General features: G+C 42.0%; 1 protein-coding gene across 2 annotated transcripts in view; it reads left to right on the top strand.

Annotated features, from left to right (window-relative positions):
• The window catches only part of OSBPL3 (oxysterol binding protein like 3), a 260,883-nt gene that overhangs the window by 105,659 nt on the left and 135,067 nt on the right, over positions 1-20,157 (top strand). For both annotated transcript variants that reach the window (XM_082257477.1, XM_082257478.1), the window contains exon 3: positions 18,221-18,337. In XM_082257477.1, coding sequence (XP_082113603.1) covers positions 18,221-18,337 — 117 coding nt within the window. The remainder of the gene's footprint in view (positions 1-18,220; positions 18,338-20,157) is intronic.

The raw sequence follows: 20,157 nt of genomic DNA, 5'->3' as shown, positions 1-20,157 counted from the left end.
GATGGTGGCCATTTTCCCTTAGTCTGGTTGGCGGCTATGTTTATGTAGCCCGATGATGTCACCGGGGCCATTTTCCCTTCGTCTGGCTGGTCTCCGGTTGGCGGCCATGATTGTGTAGCCTGATGATGTCACGGGGGGCCATTTTTCCCTAGTCTGGCTGGTCTCCAGCTGTCGGCCATGTTAGTGTAGCCCGATGATGTCACGGGGGCCATTTTCCTGTCCGGGAGACGCTGGAGACGACCGAAGCCTCGTGGGGATGCCGAAGCTCCTCCTCTTCCTCCTCAGTTTCCTCTTCCTTTGCATGGGACCTATGAACAGGGATGGTGTCCATGATGATGCTGGGTCCGAATTCTTGGTACTCCTCCAATCATTAGGGTGAGTCATTGGGGGTCCCTGTTATCTCTCTCTCTCTGCTGATAGGTACCCTGGGCCTTGGGGGATCCTTTAGTGGTGCCAAAAGATCGTTTTTGTACTGCAAGGTCTTCTTTTCCTTATGGAGCCTCAAGGTCATATCTCCCCCACTGACCCCCTCATGAAGGTGGCAGGTCCCTCGGAACCCCAGCTTCCCATGGTTGCACTGACGGTGGTCCTGTAGTCCTTAGTGTCCCAGGTAGAAGTGGCGTGTGGGCAAAGGCAAGCTTCAGGAACCATAGGCTGTGATTCACCAGCTGCTGTCACACAGATAGTTCTCTCTCCCATTTTGCATACAGGTTCTGAGTCTGGTGGTATCCACCTTCAAGACATTTCTGTTTGCACAGTCCTACATGCAGCTCCTTTTAGCAGGTTCGGCTCCACAGGAGGATACTGAGGTTGGTGATGAGATCACAGGGTCCTCTGACAGATGCTGCAAGCGTCCAATGGCCACAGTAAGGCCAGTATCATCCTCAGCTCAAGCTTCTGCCGCAATTCCTGCGAGGAATCAAGGGCGAAGATTTTCCAATCAGTCTTGTGGCTATAAACGTCACTTGGGGGCTTCCTCTCAGAGAAGACCAGTTGTCCCAAGGGCTGATCTACCATCCTGCTTTACAGTCACTGGTTTTAATGGCTTAGCTATTGAAAGCCAGGTACTGAGGGATAGAGGTCTGTCTGGATCAGTGATCCCTACTATGGTGAAGGCGAGGAAGTCCTCTTCCAGCAAGATATACCATCGTACGTGGAAACCATACATTTCTTGGTGTGAGTCGATTGACTCGATCCTTTTTGTGGCTCGGATCTTAACCTTTCTTCAACGGGGCTTTGATCAGAAGTTGGCCTTGAGTACCATCAAGAGCCAGGTGTCTGCCCTGGCAATCGTCTTTCAGCAACCCCTAGCTACGCACTTTTTAGTTCGTACCTTCATTCGGGGGGTTCGATATGTGGCTCCACCTGTATGATCTCTTTTGCCGCCATGGGATTTACGTTATCCCGGAAGTCTTGGTGGCTATTACCTCGGCCCGCAGGGTATCGGAATTAGTGGCATTATCCTGTCGCAGTCCCTATTTATTGGTCCTTAGGGATAAAGTGGTTCTTCGACCCTGTCCATGGTTCCTGCCCAAAGTTGTCTCTGACTTCCATTTGAATGAGTACATTGTGTTGCCTTCCTTGTATCCCAAACCGGGTCATCCCAAGGAATTTGATTTGCATACATTGGATGTGGCTAGTCTGATTCGGGTGTATCTGGCAGCTACTGAGTCCTTTCAGGGGTCACTCGCTTTTTGTGGTTTCGGACGGACCAAGAAAAGTATTGGCTGCTCCTTCGGCTACCATCTGCAGATGGATCAGACAGACGGGGACTTAGGCCTATTCCATTAAAGGTCAGGTTCTACTTTTCCCTGTCACGGCGCATTCTACTCGGTTGCTAAGTGCTTCTTGGGCCTTCTGTCATCAGGCATCAATATCGCAAGTTTGCAAGGCGGTCACTTGGTCGTTGGTGCATACCTTCACACAGTTCTATAAGGTAGTTACTTTGGCATCTGTGGATGCTTCTTTTGGCCGCAGAGTTTTGTAGGCTGCTGTTTTAAGAGGGGCTGTTCCCTCTTGAGGGGTGTTTTTCTTTAAACTTTTATTTTTCAGACTTGGCTTCTGTGACCCGGTTAAGGCTCCTGGTTAAGGGCTCTTATGTTTAGCCTTGTGTTATTTTCCCCACCCCTCATTTTCCTTTTGGTACTCCTTTTGGACGTCCCAGTAGTTATGATTTATGGAGCGCTGTGTCCGTCGATGAACGAAAGAGAAAATTAGATTTTTGTATTTACCGTAAAGTCCATTTCTCTGAGTCCCTTCGACAGACACAGCACCTACCCCTCTAGTTCTGATACTTCTAATACCGTGTAGCTGCGGTCTGCCGTCGCTCAGCCCGGCAGTTGATTGTAGATCTCTCGAGGGGGAAAAAAAAAAAAAAAAAAGATGTACAGAAGGAGTTGCTAGGACCAGAGATCTCAGCCGGGAGCTTAGGTCCTTACTCCTGACTAGACAGGTTAAAACTGATTACCTAGAGCAGAGAGGGGGGTATATACCAAGCTGAGGATAGCTCATGGGCATAGCCAGGTGTTTTTTGTTCTGTCTAGTCCTGCTCCTGGAGGAGGCAATATAACACAGTAGTTATGATTTATGGAGCTCTCTGTTCGTTGATTAAATGGGTTTTCCGATAAGTACAAAAATCCCATTATTGCCCACGTTTTTCCGGCTGCGTACATTAAGCTCTGCTTCCAAATGCTTCTTCCCTTTTTCTAAGTAAAAGTTGTACTCCTGAGACATTTGCTGTTATATCAGCGCTTTTAAAATGAATGTAAAACAAATAAATGTCAGTATTTATTGGGTATTAGGCTTATAACCAGGCAGAAATTATTGGTTGGATTTATACGTGATCTAGTAATATCCCGGAAGCTGGTGATGTGAAAAATAACTGCAAATCGAAGAGTAATCCAAGTGTGTCATGTTTGTTATTCCTGAGTGTGAATCATAGTATTGTGAAAATATAACCTGTTTTTGAAACAATGTTTATGTTTGTTTATGACCTTGTAGGAATGTTTGAATTTTAAAAGCAAGAGACAGAGCGAGTGCTGCTTTGCGTCGTATTACAGGAGACTACCATGTTGTAGGAGGGAGCTGCCATAGGGAACATGAGAACGATGTGTGGTACAAAAAGCTTAGCATAGAAAGGACCAACTGGCCCTTTTACAGGAGACTCGCATATGTGAGCCATGCCTGGCCATAGATGGATCAAAAATCAGCCGATTCAGCAAGGATCGACCAAATTTCTATCCATCTAAGGCCCTTCCTGCTCGAGAGAAGTCAATCAAATGATTGGCTGCTCTGGAACAAGAATGTTGGAGTATTTTCATTTGTTCAGCACCTGTAGCTAATTGACTGGAGCTCTGATTGGAGGAGGAGCCCCCACTGTCAGATTATGATAGCACAGATTGTGCGGATGGGGGGATACATTCCATTCAGTTTATTTGTTGATTAAAAAAAAAAATGATACTTCTATGGCCAGCCTTAGATAAGTTTACAGGCCACCGTTGAATCTATTCCATTTCCCTGTTGCTTGTAGCTAAGTAATTCAGGGCATCTACTTCCTTCTTGGCTACTTGCAGCCTGTATAATTTTTCTTAGATTCACTACCTTCAAGGGTGCAGCTCTCTCCCTCAATACGTTAGCTGCATAGGTTAGTTAACCACTTAAGCCCTGGAGGATTTGGCTGCTCAAAGACCAGGCCCTATTTTGCGATTCGGCACTGCGTGACTTTAACGGACAATTGCGCGGTCGTTCGACGCTGTACCCAAATGAAATTGACGTCCTTTTTTCCCCCACAAACCAGGGAAAAAGGACATCCATTTTATGTGGGTACAGCGTGGCACCTACGCGCAATTGTCCGTTAAAGTAACGCAGTGCCGAATCGCAAAATATGGCCTGGTCATTAAGGGGGAAAATCTTCTTGTCCAGAAGTGGTTAAAGAGAACTGTTTTTTTTTTTGTTTGTTTCTCTTTGAGGGTGTATTGCGTTTTCAGGTTGCGCTCCAGTTGTTCCTGGTTGCGCTCCATGTTACCTGGTTGGCTAAGTTTAGCTTTTGGGGAGTTACGTTTCCGTTTTGCGTTGTTTTCCCACCCTTCATGAATATATTGCTTTGGGACATCCCTATAGTCTCTGACTAGATGAAGAGAAAACTGGAATTTTGTAAGAACTTACCGTAAAATCTTTTTCTCTGAAGGTCATCACCAGACGCAGCACCCGCCCCTCTACTTCTGAGTGAATGGGGTTTTTTCTACTCTAAACACTGCTTGCAACTAAACTGCTTGATGCTAGCAGGGTGTGTGGGGTTATGCCTGCAAGGACAGCCCCCATGGGTGTGGTTAAGCATTTTTCCTGCCTAGTGCCTATTCCTGATAGGAGGAGCATAACCCTATATTCTCTGACTAGATGAACTACAGAGAAAAGGATTTTACGGTAAGCTCTTACAATAATTCAGTTTTTCTGCAGGACAAAGCAACAAGTTCACCACGCTCCCCATCTGTAGATACTTACCTTACCTTTGCTCCAACCTTGGTCTGTTTAGCCCCCAGTGAAGGAGCCCTATGACATAGTGCTTACAGAGGCCAGCCAAATCTCTATCCTCCAACAGGTGACATTACTGGGTGCCTGAGTAGCCAATTAGCAAGCACCAGTTCTGTCACATGAGAGAGCGAGCAGTGAGTTACATGCTCCTCACGTTACCCGGAATTGGGGGGTTTATTTCTTTAATTGCAGAAGCTGAACAGAGCAATAGGGCAAGGAAATGAAAAATGAGCACGTTTAGGCTGGCATCACTAAAGTGTAACTAAAGTCAATTTTTTTGCGTTGTTTTCCCACCCTTCATGAATATATTGCTTTGGGACATCCCTATAGTCTCTGACTAGATGAAGAGAAAACTGGAATTTTGTAAGAACTTACCGTAAAATCTTTTTCTCTGAAGGTCATCACCAGACGCAGCACCCGCCCCTCTACTTCTGAGTGAATGGGGTTTTTTTCTACTCTAAACACTGCTTGCAACTAAACTGCTTGATGCTAGCAGGGTGTGTGGGGTTATGCCTGCAAGGACAGCCCCCATGGGTGTGGTTAAGCATTTTTCCTGCCTAGTGCCTATTCCTGATAGGAGGAGCATAACCCTATATTCTCTGACTAGATGAACTACAGAGAAAAGGATTTTACGGTAAGCTCTTACAATAATTCAGTTTTTCTGCAGGACAAAGCAACAAGTTCACCACGCTCCCCATCTGTAGATACTTACCTTACCTTTGCTCCAACCTTGGTCTGTTTAGCCCCCAGTGAAGGAGCCCTATGACATAGTGCTTACAGAGGCCAGCCAAATCTCTATCCTCCAACAGGTGACATTACTGGGTGCCTGAGTAGCCAATTAGCAAGCACCAGTTCTGTCACATGAGAGAGCGAGCAGTGAGTTACATGCTCCTCACGTTACCCGGAATTGGGGGGTTTGTTTCTTTAATTGCAGAAGCTGAACAGAGCAATAGGGCAAGGAAATGAAAAATGAGCACGTTTAGGCTGGCATCACTAAAGTGTAACTAAAGTCAATTTTTTTGTTTTGGATAGAGTGGAGAGGGATTAGAATGCATGTCGGTTTATATTGCTGTGCCTGTTTAGGAGATCCACCCTTTATATTTGTCCTGTTTTACCATTATTATTGAAATTAAAAATAAAATAAAATCCCAAATGTTGGGTTTTCCCCAGAAAAATAATAGAGGGGAAATCCTCCAATGGGGACACTAGTTCTGGTGACTTGGGGGTCCTCAAGGAATTCTCTTAATTTTCAAGGATTTCCTCCCACTTCTTTTTTGGCTATGGGGCAGGAAGTGAAGGAAAATCTCTGAAATGGGACACAGATGGCAAACGGGAGTTATAACTCTCCCTTACTCTATTCAAAATGAAAAAAAAAAATAAAGTTTTGCCTATAGTTCTACCTTTACATTAACTGTCAAATTGTTGATTCTGCTGTTAGAACACAAGTTCATTTTATGTAGCCGGTTTCTTTCCCACAAAGGTATGAAATTAATCAATTAGAGCATTACAGAAATTTTGAAAAACAAAATCATAGATCGAAAAGTAGATAAATACACTGAATAAAATTATAAACGCAACACTTTTGTTTTTGCCCCCATTTTTCATGAGCTGAACTCAAAGATCTAAGACTTTTTCTATGTACACAAAAGGCCTATTTCTGTCAAATATTGTTCACAAATCTGTCTAAATCTGTGTTAGTGAGCACTTCTCCTTTGCCGAGATAATCCATCCACCTCACAGGTGTGGCATATCAAGATGCTGATTAGACAGCATTATTATTGCACAGGTGTGCCTTAGACTGGCCACAATAAAAGGCCCCTCTAAAATGTGCAGTTTTATCACACGGCACAATGCCACAGATGTCGCAAGTTTTGAGGGAGCAATTGGCATGCTGACTGCAGGTAAGTCCACTAGGGCGGTTGCCTGTAAATTGAATGTTCATTTCTCTACCATAAACTGTCTCCAAAGGCGTTTCAAAGAATTTGGCAGTCCATCCAACCTGCCTCACAACCGCAGACCACGTGTAACCACCCCAGCACAGGACCTCCACATCCAGCATCTTCACCTCCAAGATCGTCTGAGACCAACCACCCAGACAGCTGCTGCAAAAAACAGTTTGCATAACCAAAGAATTTCTGCACAAACTGTCAGAAACCGTGTCAGGGAAGCTCATCTGCAAGCTCGTCATCCTCATTGGGGTCTCAACCTGACTGCAGTTCGTCGTTGTAATCTACTTGAGTGGGAAAATGCTCACATTCGATGGCATCTGGCACTTTGGAGAGGTTTTCTCTTCACGCATGAATCACGGTTTTCACTGTACAGGGCAGATGGCAAACAGCGTGTATGGCATCTTGTGGGTGAGCTGTTTGCTGACGTCAATGTTGTGGATCGAGTGGCCCATGGTGGCGGTGGGGTTATGGTATGGGCAGGCTTATGTTATGGACAACGAACACAGGTGCATTTTATTGACGGCATTTTGAATGCACAGAGATACTGTGACGAGATCCTGAGGCCCACTGTTGTGCCATTCATCCACGACCATCACCTCATGATGCAGCATGATAATGCAAGGATCTGTACACAATTCCTGAAAGCTGAAAACATCCCAGTTCTTGCATGGCCAGCAAAGTCACCAGACATGTCACCCATTGAGCATGTTTGGGATGCTCTGGATTGGCGTATACGTCATACGTCAGCGTGTTCCAGGTCCTGTCAATATCCAGCAACTTGAAAAGGAGTGGACCAACATTCGACAGGCCACAATAAACAACCTGATCAACTCTATGGGAAGGAGGTGTGTTGCACTGCGTGAGGCAAATGGTGGTCACACCAGATACTGACTGGTTTTCAGACCCCCCCCCCCCCAAATACAGTAAAACTGCACATTTTAGAGTGGCCATTATTGTGGCCAGCCTAAGGCACACCTGTGCAATAATCACGCTGTGAACAATATTTGAGAGAAATAGGCCTTTTGTGTACATAGAAAAAGTCTTGGATCTTTGAATTCAGCTCATGAAAAATGGGGGCAAAAACAAAAGTGTTGCATTTAAAATTTTGTTCAGTGTAGATAGAAATGTAACATCTTTCTACTATGTACTCAATATCTGGGTATAGTCTTTTTTTTTTCTTAATTATTTATTTTTTTATTTTTTTTGGGAGAGGCTGAGAAACTTAGTTCAGAAGAGTCCATCAACACTATTACTTAAACGGTTGGTTCACCTTTACTGACTTTTGCCAATACCTTCCGCAAGCATTACAGCTTTTGTGACGGACGTGGTGATCAGATCCCTGTCTATCTCACGAACTTGTGAGAAAGAACTGGTCAATATCACACCACGCTGTCACTTACGTAACAATGTCACTCTCAGCTGTGGGATCACAATCTAGGTGCCAGCAGGCTGAGAGCGATTTGTCATTGGGCTAATTATGCAATTAATTTTCAATGCCACCACCTCTGTTTGGTCCGAGCGGGAGGAAGCTTGTAACTCTGGCAATATCAATTATGATTTTGGAATAATCACCTGTAACACACACTGTCACCACAGACAGGTATGTTCAGAGGATTTATTCTATACAGTAGTACTCTTCAAGAGACAGGTTCTTTGTTAACTTGCATTAAGAGCTTATGGTTCAGGTTGACACTTCCAAATAAGGTTTTAATAATGAAAAGGTCAAAGTTAGTGCAAATTTAAAATGTTTATAGAAAAAAGGTGTTTCAAAGAAATAGAGACATAATTCAGCAATAGAAAAATAAGGTAGAATTGTGGAGGAAGAATACTTGCAGTCAATGTCCTGGGTATTATCAGAGTTCAATCGATGAGCCAGGTGTTATCGGTTCTCAAACTTGATAGATGTTCCTGCTTTGATGCCACCATAAGAACTGTCCACTCGTTTGGGGTTTCCCTTTTTCTTTTGGGATCAAAAGGGTGTTGACAGATGCCCATGACCAATAAAACAGAGTGGCCCTGGGCTGTCCTGGGATTATGACAGTATCAGGTCCCTCCTCTATAGACAGTTTGATACCACTATTCATATCTTTCAATGTGTACCGGTTATATTCCCGGAACTGATAGATCATGGCCCAGCATTGAATCTAGCATTCAGGGACACCAAACACAGAATATCTCAGATAAACTTGTCATACAGGGAATATCTAATCGCTACCTTTCCTTCTATATGCGCTAATGTGGTCATGTATGACCTTAATTCGTTCAGTATGACATTTCTCATCCAGATATACACTTATTATTAATGTGTCATGTTCCTGTCTGAGTTTATAAATCGTGTGTGTAGTTAAGTTTTGAATTGGGCAAGACTCTATGATTGCCCTTTACGATCCCTATTAGTTCTGGTTATCCTTAATGGATTTGGTCAAAGGTTTACGATAGGCCTTGACAGAGGAAACAGACATCCTGCCAGGACTCAATTAGTGGTTTACAGCTGTACACAGGCCTAACTGCTGGGTTTTGATGTCTCTGGGTTGAGATAACAGCTCTTTTGAAGTGTAAAACCTATGCATTCCATGAATTAAAGGAGAAGGGGAGGGGGATAATATCGCTGCTTGCAATACTGTCCGGCAAGTCTGTCATGGCTGACCTATAATGACTGAACAACATGGCCGCTTGCTACAGCTTATCGTGTGTCCAGTACGGGATATCATTACAGCATCCTCACGGTATCACTATGCAGTGCTCCATTTTTTCCAAAGAATGACTACCTTTTCATCTGCTCTTTTATTCTCCCTTCCCTCGGCCTTGCAGATGGCAGGATGTACTGGACACTGGATGTGCGACCTCACAAACTCAAAAACGAGCACTTGGCTTCAATCCCTACCAATGCATATACAGTCCACTCTTTCTTGCAGCACAGCATTCTGTGATAAGGAAAATTAGTGCTTTGTTAGAGCCCATGGGGTTGGTTTACTAAAGGCAAATTCTGCACGTGCAGTTGCTCCAGAGCTTAGTTAATTAGGCAACTGTACCTACTATGTGCACAATCTATTTGCCTTTAGTAAATCAACTCCCATGCACATTTTACTCTGTGTTGATGTAAGGTAACAAATGCGTATTAACATGTGTTTCGTCAAGGCAGTCCATTCCTTTTTTTTTCCGCTTGTGGAGAGCTGCGATGTGAGTGCTTTGCACACTATTTAGTGTGTTGGGGTGCATTTCAAAATTAATGAATTTCACCTCACAGCACACTATTGCCAGTAAAATGCAATGCAAAAACATGAATATGCCCTTAGTGATATTGTCATGCGTGGGCTGCTGAGATTGCTGATGTTACAAGGCCACTAAGATGGCAAGAATTGGGCTTTTGTATTTTTGAAAATTAGTTACTTTTGGCAATGTCCACTCATATTTTCTAAATTACAGGTCCTGTTGGTGTTTTTTGATGAAAAGTAATTGACATGTGGTGATATTTAGCAATTCTTGCAAATGATAGAAAAGTTTGATTCTTTAATAATATATTCATGGTAGAATACTGTGCCATTCTATGGGAAACTGCAGTGATTTGCATTTTGATCTTTTTATCATATTTCTCCATTTCATGGTCATGGGTTTCTTTATATATAAATAAAATAATGGAACATACCGTACGTATTTAATTAATTTCTTTCATTTTCTTATAAAACCACGTTCTTGCAATTTCCTTTGGCGAAAGCCATAATCTAATCATTGCTTATGATCTTTAGAAAGGCTTTCTAGATGCACTTCAAACATTTTTATTATTACAAATGTTCAATTATATTATTTTACCACCTTTTTTGTGGATTACGGAATGTTACTCTCTCTGCAGAGTTATGGCTGTTGAGTCATCATTCAACCCAATTATTTTAACATTCTGTGCAACCAGTGAACAGGCTTCCTCGATGCTGTAAGATCTGATCTCTGTCTTATTCCTTTGATCCCGAACATTCTCCTGCTCATAGTTAATAGCTATCTAACTTTTTTTCAACTTTGACTTTTTACAAAATCCACAGTCTATTTTTCTGTGTTTTTTTTTTTTGCCTGATAATCTTTAGTGAGGATCACTGTCAATTGAATGTTTTTATAACGAGGTCCTTTACATTCATTACTTTTCATTCCTTGCATTCATTATTTGTTTTTAGGAAAATTTCTTTTAGCTCTTCTATTATTAGGATTAAGAGATTTCTAGGCATATACAGTAGTAGCTCCTAATAGAGTAATTCAAATAGTTACTTCAGCTTTGACTGAAAATTTAGGGCCCTATGTATAAGCAGAGATATGGCAAAAAAGGCTTGTTTAGTACATTGACTCCAAAGCTAGGGAATCACTATTAAAATAAATGGAGTTAAAGTGATTGTAAAGTCTATTTTTTTTCCTATTAAAATAAGACATGTTATATTTACCTCTGTGCAGTTTGTTTTGCACAGGGCAGCCGGGATCCTCCTCTTCTCGGGTCCCTGGCTGGAGCTCCTGGCCCTTACCTCCTATTGAGTGCCCCCACAGCAAGCAGCTTGCTATGGGGGCACCCAAGCCAAGCTGCAGCTCCCTCTGTCCATTCAGACACAGAGCTGCCATTTAGCCCACCCCCTCTCTCTCCTGATTGGCTTATTGAATTTGATTGACAGCAGCGAGAGCCAATGGCGCTGCTGCTTTGTCTCAGCCAATCAGGAGAGAGAGTCCCGAGCAGCTGAGGCACTTGTGGACATTGCTGGATAGAGAGGGGGCTCAGGTAAATATTAAAGGGGCTGAGAGGAGCTGCTGCACATAGAAAGCTTTTTATCTTGCATAAAATCTAATAAGAAACCTTCTGCCTTTACAATCCCTTTAACCACTTGCTGACCGCCAGCAGTATATATACTGCAGCAGGTCAGCTTTGTCCCGTGAAAGGACATAACTGTACATTGCTTCGTGGGACCGTTAGTGGGGGGCGCACACGCCAATTCGCGGGGCCACCGACCGCAATTGCCTCCGGGCACCCGCAATCGCTCCTCAGGGAGACACAACAGCTCTATGCCATTGTAGATACGGCAGACCGCTGTTCTGTCAGTTATGAACACAGGGATCCTGTGTTCCTCCTATTTAGGAACACAGGTCTCTGTGTTCATTCAGTAAATACAACTCCCACACAGTTAGCACCCCATAGGGAGACATTTAACCCTTAGATCACCCCTTAACCTCTTCCCTGCCAGTGTCATTAGTACAGTAACAGTGCATATTTTTAGTCCCCCCAAAAGTGTCAAAAATGTCAGGTGTCCGATCTGTCCACCGCAATGTCGCAGTCCCGCTAAAAAATCGCTGATCGCCGCCATTACTAGTAAAATAAATAAATAAAAATAATGGAAATCTTTCCTCTAGTTTGAAGATGTGATAAATTATGCGCAAACCAATTAATATACACTTATTGGAATTTAGATTTTACCAAAAATATGTAGCAGAATACAAATTGGCCTAAAATTATGAAAAAATTATATTTAAATTTTTTTTTGGGGAATGTTTTATAGCAGAAAAAAATATTGGGTTTTTTTTTCCCCAGAATTGTTGCCTTTTTATGTTTATAGCTTAAAAAATAAAAATTGCAGAGGTGATCAAATACCAGCAAAAGAAAGCCCTATTTGTGGGGAAAAAAGGACATCAATTTTATTTGGGTACAGTGATGCACGACCGGGCAATTGTCAGTTAAAATAACCCAGTGCCATATCACAAAAAATGGCCTGATCATTAAGAGGCAAGAGACCGTATTGCAAGTGGAGAAGTTATAGCATAGCAGCTCCTACATGCCTGAAATTAGCTACTTGGCGGGGAGTAGATAACCAAAGGGGGAAACCCCGAATAGAGCACGGATTTCACATTCAAGCACTTGTATGATTACAAATGAAAGGATTCACCACATCGCAATGATGTATTAATGGACATTTATTATTTATCATCTAGTGCACTTCATGAATTTTCTTTGAAGTTTGTGATTTGATTTATATATTTATTTATTTACATAATTATAAGCAGCGCTGCAATCACTGTTTCACATATTAAGAGGGAAAACCTTCCGGTCCAGAAGTGGGTAAAGAACAAAGACTGGGAGCAGAGCACTTTCCTATGACCTGTCAAAATTATGTGGGCGGCCATTCCTCCAGTTATGAGATCCCTCTGCTGTGTTAGGCAGATAGATCCCCATGACATTAGGCAGCCTTCATTTTATGAATGGGCCACAAAAATGTAGTGTGTGTGTGGCGTAACACTGTGCTGTACTTTATAGTGGATGGTAGATTGTAATATGCACTCTCCTTAATTTTTTCGGCCCCCTAATATTTTTAGAATAGGTCAAGTATTACTGTTTGAGTCTCTGGGACTTTCTCTATTGGTGCTGACCTAAAGAGAAAATGGTAGGAGACTTCTTATGCCAGGTCTTGAAAGCTGTACATGTGTCTGTTAGGAGTTTTCCCTTAAAGCATTATAGGTAATTTTGGGTAGAGTGGGAAAGGATTTAAAATCCGGTTGTTCTCAGGACAGGAAGTGAGAGGAAATCTTTTTACCAGCAACATAAACATATGTAAAAATGCTTTTTTTTTTTTAAGTAGGAGGAAGCTAGAACTTCTTTCAGTTTTTTATTGTCTGTTTCCCTATTTCAGATTTCCCCTCACTTCCTGTCTGGTACAACTTTGTGAGGGGGAATCTCTCTAATGGAGCCCCTGATAGCAGTAAAACTTGACAGTGGTTTTAACCTATCCCTATTGTATCCAAAACGTAAAAAAAGTCTATATGGTATAGATATGCTTTAAATTCTTACCCTGTTGTCTTTTACTACCGTATTGTGGATTGGATTATATCTTGTGTAACTGAACTCCTTCTACCTGGATCTATTCAAAACATACAGCTCTGGCCAAAAGTTTTGAGAATGACACAAATATAAATTTTTTACAAAATCTGTCACCTCGGTTTTTATGATGGCAATTTTAATATACTCCAGAATGTTATGAAGAGTGATCAGATGAATTGCAATTAATTGCACAGGCCCTCTTTGCCATGAAAATTAACTTAATCCCTAAAAAAACAAAAAAAAACACAACATTTCGATGGCATTTCCCGCTGCCACAAAAGAATCAGCTGACATCATGTCAGTAATTCTCTCCTTAACACAGGTGTCAGTGTTGACAATGACAAGGCTGGAAATCTAACGCTGATTGAGTTAGAATAACAGACTGGAAGCCTTAAAGGAGGGTGGTGCTTGAAATCATTGTTCTTCCTCTGTTAACCATGGTTACCTGCAAAGAAACACCTACAGTCATCATTGCTTTGAACAAAAACAGATTCACAGGCAAGGATATTGCTGCTACTAAGATTGTACCTAAATCAACTATTTATCGGTTCATCAAGAACTTCAAGGAGAGAGTTTCAATTGTTATGAAGAAGGCTTCAGGGCACCCAAGAAAGTCTACCAAGAGCCAGGACCATCTCCTACAGTTAATTCAGCTGTGGGATCGGGGCACCAACATTGCAGACCTTGCTCAAGAATGGCAGCAGGCAGTTGTGAGTGCATCTGCACCGCACAGTGAGGCGAAGACTTTTGGAGAATGGCCTGGTATCAAGAAGGGTAGCAAAGAAGCCACTTTTGTCCAGGAAAAACATCAGGGACAGAGTGATATTCTGCAAAAGGTACAAGGATTGGACTGCTGAGGACTAGGGTAAAGTCATTTTCTCTGATTAATCCCCTTTTTGACTGTTTGGGGCATCCGGGCAGTGCCATGCCAACAGTAAAGCATCCTGAGACCATTCATGTGTATGGTTGCTTCATAGCCAATGGAGTGGGCTCACTCACAATTTTGCCTAAGAACACAGCCATGAATAAAAAATGGTACAAAAACATCCTCCGAAAGCAACTTCTCCTAACCCTCCAAGAACAGTTTGGTAACGAACAATGCCTTTTCCAGCATGATGCTGCACCTTGCCATAAGGCAAAAGTGATAACTAAGTGGCTTGGGAAACAAAACATTTAAATTTTGGGTCCATCGCAAGGAAACTCCCCAGACCCTAATCCCATTGAGAACTTCTCAATCCTTAAGAGGCAGGGAAAACAAAAAACCCCACAAATTCCCACAAACTTCAAGCATTGATTATGCAAGAATGGGTTGCCATCAGTCAGGATGTGGCCCAGAAGTTGATTGACAGCATGCCAGGGTGAATTGCAGAGGTCTTGAAAAAGAAGGGTAAACACTGCAAATAGTGACTCTTTGACTTTGCATAAACTTAATGTAATTGTCAATAAAAGCCTTTCACTCTTATGAAATGCTTGTAATTATACTTCAGTATACCATAGTAGTATCTGACAAGAAGATCTAAAAACACTGCCGCAATAGACTTTGTGAAAATGTATATTTGTATCATTCTCAAAAATTTTCACCTGGGCTCTACATACATCTTTATGTATTTCACCCCTACCTCTGCTATTGAGATGCACGAGAGCAGCACCTTTCTCCCTTCTCACAGGCTCAGAGACAGCAATGGGAGCCACTGCTGTCAATCACAGCCAGTGAGGAGGGGGAGTGGTGGGTTGCACGGAGCCGTGCTCTGTGTGTCTATGGAATCACTGAGCCAGCTCAGGAGCGAGCCCACATAAGTGCCTCCATAGCAAGCGGCTTGCTGTGGAGGACACTGGGTGGGGGGAAGAAGCCACAGAGCGCTGGTGGGGGATCAGAGAAGAGGAGGATCAGGGAATTGCTTTAAAAACAAATGAATAAAATAAACACCTTTTCTAATGATTTTATATCGCCATGTGATTGTAACCTCAAATTTATATTGGCCCACTGTAATGGCTATTGCACACACACTTTTTTTATGATTAATTACTGTCATCTTCATTGGCCAAATGTTGGCCTTCTGTTAATTGCCTTCTCATATATTAAATAAAGGTGTTTAAAAAAAAAAAAAGAACAAAAACTGCTAAAATTTCTCTTTTAATAAAATGTATGAACACATTGAAATCACTTATGAATTTGTGTATCTGGGGTGAAATTATGCAGTTTAATGCTTGGTAGGTTTTGTCAGCGTGTCATTCTTTTTCATCATGTATAGATTATGGGCTGTCGCATAGGAACACATGTAAATATGCTGTCTTGCTTCAATAATCTACCTGTGCCTTAATAACAAAATCAATAGTGTTTGCTTTTTGGCTTAGCCTGACATTAGGCCAGAACATTACTCGTCAGAATCATTATTTAATATTAAATCATCCTGTACAGCATGCGGACGGCATGTCCTTTTTCATTTATAAATGAAATGTCTTCTGTGCTTGATTCTTACTTTTATGATGTAAGAAAAGTGCTTAATAAATATGACAGCCTGCTGCACTAAATCACTGCTTGTTTTTAACAACCTGGTACAAGCTGATGGGATTTTGATAAATGAATCAACTTCTCAGAACATTGAATCACAAATCATTAGTACTTACTTTTGTGAGAACTTGACAAGAAAGAGAAAATTAATATTGTCAATACCCTAAATGATCACAACAATTTTAAGATTTGATTAATTTAACTTCTTAAAGTAAAACATACTATTCTTCTAGCTTTCCCATCTAACCGTGTCTGTGCATAGAGGATGTTGTAAGCTCATTATTCCTCCCTATCTCCTGCTACAGTGCTATAGCAGCTGTGAAAACCTGGTGTAAAAAAATAGATTTTACCTTCAAAAGTCTGAACTGCAGTCTATATTTTATGTTTAGCTTGCCTAGACACAGTGACATGATATCATCTTTTCCAATTGGCTGGAATGTTTTTTTTTTTTCTATTGACATCAGCCAAATAACTCCATGTACATTATTTAGCCCCTTTGAGCATTGTTTCTCAACCAGGATGCCGTGGCTCCCTAGGGTGCTATTTGGGTTCCTCCAGGGAATTTGCTCTGAAACAGAGATGGATGAGAGGGCTTTGTGGTGATGGGTAGACTCTGTCACGGGGATGGGGGCTCTCATGTTTAGGTGAGACTCTGATGTCATTAGGGACCTCTGACATAAATGGGGGGTCTGATGTCATTGGGGTGACCTCTGATGTAATGTGGGTAAAGCTGGGTACACATGTGCTAAAAATCAGCTGCTCTCTGTTCAACAGAAGCCGGTCTAGCGACTGACTTCTTTGAAATCACTCTGAAAAACAAGCATTTGATCAGAGCATGCAGCTAATGGTTGCAGCGCTGATCTGTGTATTCTGACAACGGGGTGCTACATTTAGAATACAATCGTGCGGCAGGGGAGTTCCTTGCTATCATATCGCTTATGCGGATGCGGGGACCTTTCAGGTTTTTTTGTTTCACTGGCTGATTAAATTAAAAAAACTGTGCATGTATACCCTGCTTTAAGGCTAACCATACATATTTCATTGCACGCGTTTCTGGAAGAGGTTCTAGGATACTGGGTGCTGCAGCAGCCACCAGCTGGAGACTGGATTATGCATGACACTGGGTAGATATTCTGTTGAACCGGTCGACATTCATCCCTTGTGTACAACAACTTGTCCGACAGATGCGGCCTAACAACTGGCTTTTATCGAACGGGCGCCCTGGAAAACCAGCATCCGATCAGCGCTTGCAGCCAATGGCTGTGAGCGCTGATTAGTCTGTTCTTGTGGGAGGAGGCAGTCTCCCTGTCAGAACATAATAGCACAGCGGAGAGATCGCTGTACTAACATCGCTTGTTTTATTACAGCGATCTGTCTAGCCCGCTGCATTGAACGAAAAAAAAAAACCCTGTGTACCAGGCATTGGTTTGCTGTGATGAGGGGACTCTAATATGTTGTGAAGGGGGGCTTCTAATATAAAGTTTTTTTAATTTCGGTAATTGTGTGCATCGTCCCAGGCTGAGATCCATTGATAAATAAAAATGTTGTTTTCTTACATTTTAGACTTCGGTGCCTTGAGGTTTTGTATATTTTTAAATGGTGCCGCAACTGAAAAAAGATTGAAAAATGCTGCATTAAAGAGTAGAAATGTTATTATATTGTCCATTGATGATCATTTTGATGGTGCTAAAAATTGCCTGGGATGTGCTTATAATTAGTGCAGCCTGCAATTTCAACAGCTACTGCTTATTATTATCCTTGACATGTTTGTACTCTTTCAGTTTGTTGCCTTTTTAATTAAACAAGTAAGATTTTTTTTTTTTTTTTTGCTATGAACATCGACTTCTAAATGCAATCTCTTAGCATTTGCCTTCTCTGCCCTTAAAATACAACTAAACTCTTTCAGAAGAAAATAATTTAGGATCACTGTAAGTTAACAAAATCCTGCTTTCCCCTTACGTTGTTCCTGTTTTTGCTCCTGCACTGTGCACATCCTGTACATTTTTGTATGAACTTTCTGTAGATGTGTGGGTGCTTCGGTTGAACATCACAGTTCTCCTGTGGTAGGGTGGTGAAATGTCCCACTGCACTGCGTGTTGGCATAGCTGCTTGTATTCCAGCTCGGTAACATGTAGGAAAGGGTGACAACTGTGCAGCTGAATTGATGTCATCCTAGGAAAGGAAGTACCTGTGGAGACAACTTGATGGTATGATCCCCAGTTATGATTTATTGAAAGAAGAGGATAATAAAAATGTATTTATTTTTTGATGTTGAAGGATCATGCACAACAACTTATTTTTTGGTGTTTAGATGCATTTTCATAGCACGTATCCTAAATTGCAATATTTAATAATTTGACTAATTTAGAACATTTTTGATTTTCTTTCTATTAGGATAGCTGGGAGATTGTAGAAGGCCTTCGGGGAAGCAATAGCTGCACCCAGGAACCACAGAAACAAGAAGGCTTCCTGCTGAAGAGAAGGAAATGGCCCCTCAAAGGCTGGCACAAAGTATGTGTGTAGCTTTATCTTGCTTAATGGGTTTACAGAAATGTTAAAGTTTTGTGTTCATTTTATTGTAATCTAGTCGTAAAACATCACTATGCTACTATTACAAATATCGAAAACAGGGAATTTACACATTCTGCTTAAATGTCTTTTAAGCTTGTTAAGCCTATAATAAGGCTTACCTGTAGGTAAAATTAATATCCCCTAAACCTGCATGGTTTAGGAGATATTCGCCCTGCATGCAGCCGCTGACACCAGCGGCCCATGCGCTCTGAAGGTCCGGCGGATCCTCAGAGTTCCTTGCCGGCCCCTTGCCGGAAAGTGAACTCCCGCTCACATGTGAGGGACTGACGTCATCGCGGCTCCGTCCACTCACAGTGCCGGAGCCGCCGAACCTGAAAGAGACGCCCAGGGAAGATGTCAACTGCCTCAGCGTTGTCCGGGCGACCGTGTCGGGGCTTCGTTCTAAGGTAAGTATTTCATAATGAGCTAGTGTGCGATGCATACTAGCCCATTATGCCTTTGTCCTGCAGGGTTTGTTTGTTTTTTTTTTTTTTGAGGATACAACCGCTTTAACTTTTAGTACTACAGTATGGAAACATGACTTTTGTGGTGTATGGCTTTGGAAGGGGATACAAAGAAAAAAATATTATTTTTTGACATTGCAGGAACATGCACAACAAGGGGATTTAGAAAACGCGGTTGTGAAAGTGTATGTTATATCAAAAATCTTGTGCTTTCACTTCCATTGAGGGACACAGGATTTCATAGACTGTAAGGTGTATTGCCACCTACAAAAGAAATGCACACAAGAAAAAAAAAAAAAAACACTTTCCAGCACAGAAAATAACGCTGCAAAATATGTCGCGCAACCCACAAACCTTCACTATAAATTAATAATAAAGTCCAAAGTAGGAAGATCTTCCACCAAATTATCCTTGTGTATCCCTACTGGTTCAGGAGCCGGCCACAATGTCACTGTCCTGCTGGCCTTTATGTGGTACACATGGATAATTTGGAAGATCTTACTACTTTGGACTTTATGTTTAAGACTCTATTATTCATTTAGAGTGAAGGTTTATAAGTTGCGTGGCATCTTTTGTTGCAATATTTACTGAGTGATGGAGTGAAACTACTTCATGGCGCACCGCAGCAACCTTATGTTTATCTATTGATTCATATGCAAATTGATACTTATGTTTAAATGTTTGATGATTTTTGTGGTGTAAGGGGTAATCCGACAGTAGCTGCACTGATTGAGAATTAGGTTTTGTACTTTCCAGGACAGGATAACCCCCTCTACAACCATCAAGTATTTTTGCTAGTGTCCTCAGGAGAATGGGCATGGTTTTCTTCAGCTCTGCTGTTCTGTGTTTTGGAAAATGCTCGACTATCAACAACTGCTGCTAGATTACTGCTGGATATGTTCAATTCTGAAAGTCTCTTCAGTCAGCCAAGGAGCACTAATAGATTCTTGCCAGATATGTTAAATCCTGGAAGTCTCTTCAGTCAGCCAAGGAGCACTAATGGATTATTGACAGATATGTTAAATCCTGGAAGTCTCTCCAGTCAGCCAAGGAGCACTAATGGATTCTTACACGATATGTTAAATCCTGGAAGTCTCTCCAGTCTGCCAAGGAGCACTAATGGATTCTTGCCTGGAATAGGTTCCTGGAAATCTCTTCAGTTGGCCACCGAGTGCAGGTGTCCTAGTTTATACCGATGTTCTCTCTGTGACAGCCCTAAATTTCTGTAATTCTCACCAATCATCTTCTACAGCTACAGGTGGATTCAAGCCAGATATGGAAATTCTGTACAAATCT

Source organism: Pelophylax lessonae (assembly GCF_965119305.1).
Source record: "Pelophylax lessonae genome assembly, chromosome: 5".
Classification (NCBI taxonomy): Eukaryota; Metazoa; Chordata; class Amphibia; order Anura; family Ranidae; genus Pelophylax; species Pelophylax lessonae.
This window is presented reverse-complemented; position numbering and strand designations above follow the sequence as displayed.